Here is a 3,545-nt window from a genome sequence, read left to right on the forward strand (position 1 = left end):
TATTAACAAATAATGCAATGCCTCCGTGTCTTTTACCCCGTCTTCTGTCTCGCCTGAAGATTCTGAATCCAGGGATGCTGAGCTGCCAATCCTGCCCTTTCCTCAACCACATCTCTGTGATGACTACAATATCACACTTCCATGTGTCAATCCTTGCCCTTAACTCATCCATTGTACCTGTGATACTGCCGCCATTAAAGTAGAGGGCATTCAGTCTCGAAGTACTCCCTAGAATACCGCTATATTCCCTCTAATTTAATTGCTTTTCTGTGAAAATCCCACATTGAGCAGAGGGGCACACTGCAGCCTCGAGATCTCCTGCCATGAGTACGTCCTTTCAATTACACACTTTAGAAGACTATTAAAGTTAAAAAAATAAATCAACTAAGTCCCTATTCTTGCTAAAGCATTGATTTACAATTCAATGAAGTTTTAAAAAGTACTCCGCTCCCCTCACACACATTGAGGAGAGGCAGGAAATGAAAGGAGCACCTCGCCCCCGCCTCACAGAACTGCCTTAGTCATAAAACGCCCACTTGGGCACTCTACTACACTTATATGGATAAATAATCTATTGATGCACTGAAAATACTGGGATCAGCCTCTGTACTGTTTTCAGTTGTTCTGTTTATTTATTACTTGAATAATTGATGTAACCGGATATGTCAGCACATTTCTGAGCTGCTCTCTGAATTTTGACTGGGTCACCCCATAAATAAACGTATTGGTGCAGCAACTTAAATTCAACAACATATATCCGACCTGTTGAAATATCGATTCAGGAAGAGTGTAATCCGTGGTATTTTTCCCAGTAATGATATAATAGAAAAACTCTATGACATTCACCAACCATAAAAGTATGAAGGTGGTGGATATGGTGAAGAGTAAAATCACGGACTTCCTCCTGCTCTCCATCTCTGGGTCACTGTTATTCCCTCCGTTGTTCTGGAACTTCAATCCTTTACGGACTCGACTGGCCAATAAAATGTGTCTGACTGTCAGGGTGTTGAGCAACAGAATTAATGCAAATGGGAGCAGTGGGGTTATAATTGTATCGAACCAATCTAATCCTACCCAAAGGGGCTCAGTAAAATATCCTGGCTTTATATTACAATACCAAGGTACATTGTCGATTATCACTCCAGGTTCATATGTCAAATAAAAGGGGATGTTCTGTATGCAGAGCAAAATGAATGTTGTTCCCAGAATAACAGTCGCAGTTTTCCCAGTGCAAAGATTCCTCCTCAGTTCATTGCAACAAATGGCCACAAATCGATCAAAGGAGAAAGCGACCGTGAACCAGACAGAACAGTCTGTGGCCACAAGAATAAGGAGAATGCGAATATTACACAGAGGGGTGATGTCCAGGAAAGACGATGGGAAATAATAATACTTGAGGCGAGTCAGTATGATCTGAGTTATAATGACCAGTAGATCCGCCGTTGCCATAGATACCAGGTAGCGAGTAGTACACTTGGAGAGGCCACACTTTCCCCGGGAGAGAATCACAATTCCTAGTGCATTAGCTGTAAGAAGTGAGAAGAGACAGTAAATTAACGATCAGATTTGTTACCCCAGTAGAGCGCACAGCCAACACATAGACACCCGGTGTTAGACGTCAGAATTATCGTCTCACTCAGTTCTTTGGCAGCACCAGGAATAGCACTTTCCCTAGGATTGGGCGTTCGTTGTTTCAGGCAAACATCTATCTGATCCTTGCAGACAATACGGAAACAAGAATAGCTTCCCACCATCCCTGGTGTATTTAATAAAACAATTGACCCTCTTCCAGTTTCGTCCGTCTCCATAAGACCATAAGACATAGGAGCAGAATTAGTCCACTCGGCCCATCGAGCCTGCTCCGCCATTCAATCATGGCTGATGTTTTTCTCATCCCCATTCTCCTGCCTTCTCCCCATAATCCCTGATCCCGTTATTGATCAAGAATCTATCTATCTCTGTCTTAAAAACACTCAGTGATTTGGCCACCACAGCCTTCTGTGGCAAAGAGTTCCACAGATTCACCACCGTCTGGCTGACGAAATTCCTCCTCATCTCTGTTTTAAAGGACCGTCCCTTTAGTCTGCGATTGTGTCCTCTTCTTCTAGTTTTTTTTCTACAAGTGGAAACATCCTCTCCACATCCACTCTATCCAGGCCTCGCAGTATCCCCTCATCCTTCTGAACTCCAACGAGTACAGACCCAGAGTCCTCAACCGTCCCCCATACGACAAGCTCTTCATTCCAGGGATCATTCTTGTGAACCTCCTCTGGACCGTTTCCAAGGCCAGCACATTCTTCCTAAGATGCAGGGCCCAAAACTGCTCACAATACTCCAAATGGTGTCTGACCAGAGCCTTATTTAGCCTCAGGTGTACATACTTGATCTTGTATTCTAGCCCTCTCGACATGAATGATAACATTGCATTTGCCTTCCTAACTGCAGACTGAACCTGCACGTTAACCTTAAGAGAATCATGAATAAGGATTTCCAAGCCCCTTTGTGCTTCTGATTTCCTTAACATCTTCCCATTTAGAAAATAGTCTATGCCTCTATTCCTTCTTCCAAAGTGCATAACCTCACACTTTTCCACATTGTATTCCATCTGCCACTTCATTGCCCACTCTCGTAGCTTGTCCACGTTCTTCTGAAGCCCCGTTGCTTCCTCAATTCTACCTGTCCCTCTACAGATAGTTGTATCATCTGCAAACTTAGCAACACTGCCTTCAGTTCCTTCTTCCAGATCATGAATGTATATTGCGAAAAGTTGTGGTCCCAGCACAGACCCCTGAGGCACACCGCTAGTCACCGGCTGCCATCCTGAAAAAGACCCCTTTATCCCCACTCTCTGCCTTCGTCAGTCAGCCAATCCTCTATCCATGCCAGGATCATACCCAGTACCAAACATTGCCCAAATTTGGATCAACATATTTCTTCCGCAATAATCCCAGGCCCAAGATTTGACACGTTGCAGCTTTGAGCATTTCCTATCATGGATTCTCATTCATATCAACGTTTTCACAGTTTCGGAATCCGCCCGTGATTGGACTCTCATCAGGAATAAACCGAACGAATCCAACAGATCGTTTTCAGAATAAAAATACGTTTTGTGGATTAGACCCAGGTGAAGGACAATGGGATGCTTTCTTTCAGAGACAGAGGTATTGAGTGAAAACGCAGGGATATAATGATGGAAATGCGGAAGGGTCTGGCGAGGTCAAAGCTGCAGTATTGTCTGGACACCAGGTTACAGGAAGCCTGCACTCCCCTGGAGATAATGCAGAGATGATTTACCAGAATGTTCCCTAGGCTGGCGAATTTTGGGTGTGTCGAGAGATTGAAGAGGGTTTTGTTATTTTTTCTTGGATCAGAAAAGACTGAGGGGGTGGCACGATTGAGGGGTTAGACAGAGGAGACGGGAGAGTTCAAAACCCAGGGGTTATAGGCTCAAGGTAAGTGGCAGAAGGTTTAGCGGCGGCATGAGGGAAAACCTTTGACGCAGTGGGCAGTGGGAGTGTGGAATACGCTGCCCATGTTGGTGGTGG

General features: G+C 44.5%; 1 protein-coding gene across 1 annotated transcript; it reads right to left on the reverse strand.

Annotated features, from left to right (window-relative positions):
- Positions 1–615: 615 nt before the first annotated feature.
- LOC140396785 (probable G-protein coupled receptor 139) lies at positions 616–1,754 on the reverse strand. Its single transcript, XM_072485503.1, has 2 exons — positions 1,637–1,754; positions 616–1,526 (listed from the first exon to the last, which is right to left on the reverse strand). The coding sequence occupies exons 1-2, from the start codon at positions 1,752–1,754 to the stop codon at positions 616–618; spliced, it is 1,029 nt and encodes a 342-aa protein (XP_072341604.1).
- Positions 1,755–3,545: the final 1,791 nt, after the last annotated feature.

The sequence above is a fragment of the Scyliorhinus torazame genome, chromosome 20 (genome assembly GCF_047496885.1).
Source record: "Scyliorhinus torazame isolate Kashiwa2021f chromosome 20, sScyTor2.1, whole genome shotgun sequence".
Taxonomy (NCBI): domain Eukaryota; kingdom Metazoa; phylum Chordata; class Chondrichthyes; order Carcharhiniformes; family Scyliorhinidae; genus Scyliorhinus; species Scyliorhinus torazame.

Coding starts and splice junctions, on each gene's coding strand:
- LOC140396785 (XM_072485503.1), bottom strand. CDS start 1,754: ATGGTGGGAAGCTATTCTTGTTTCCGTATTGTCTGCAAGGATCAGATA. Junction 1,527..1,636: donor TGGTGCTGCCAAAGAACTGA/GTGAGACGATAA, acceptor CACTTCTTACAG/CTAATGCACTAGGAATTGTG.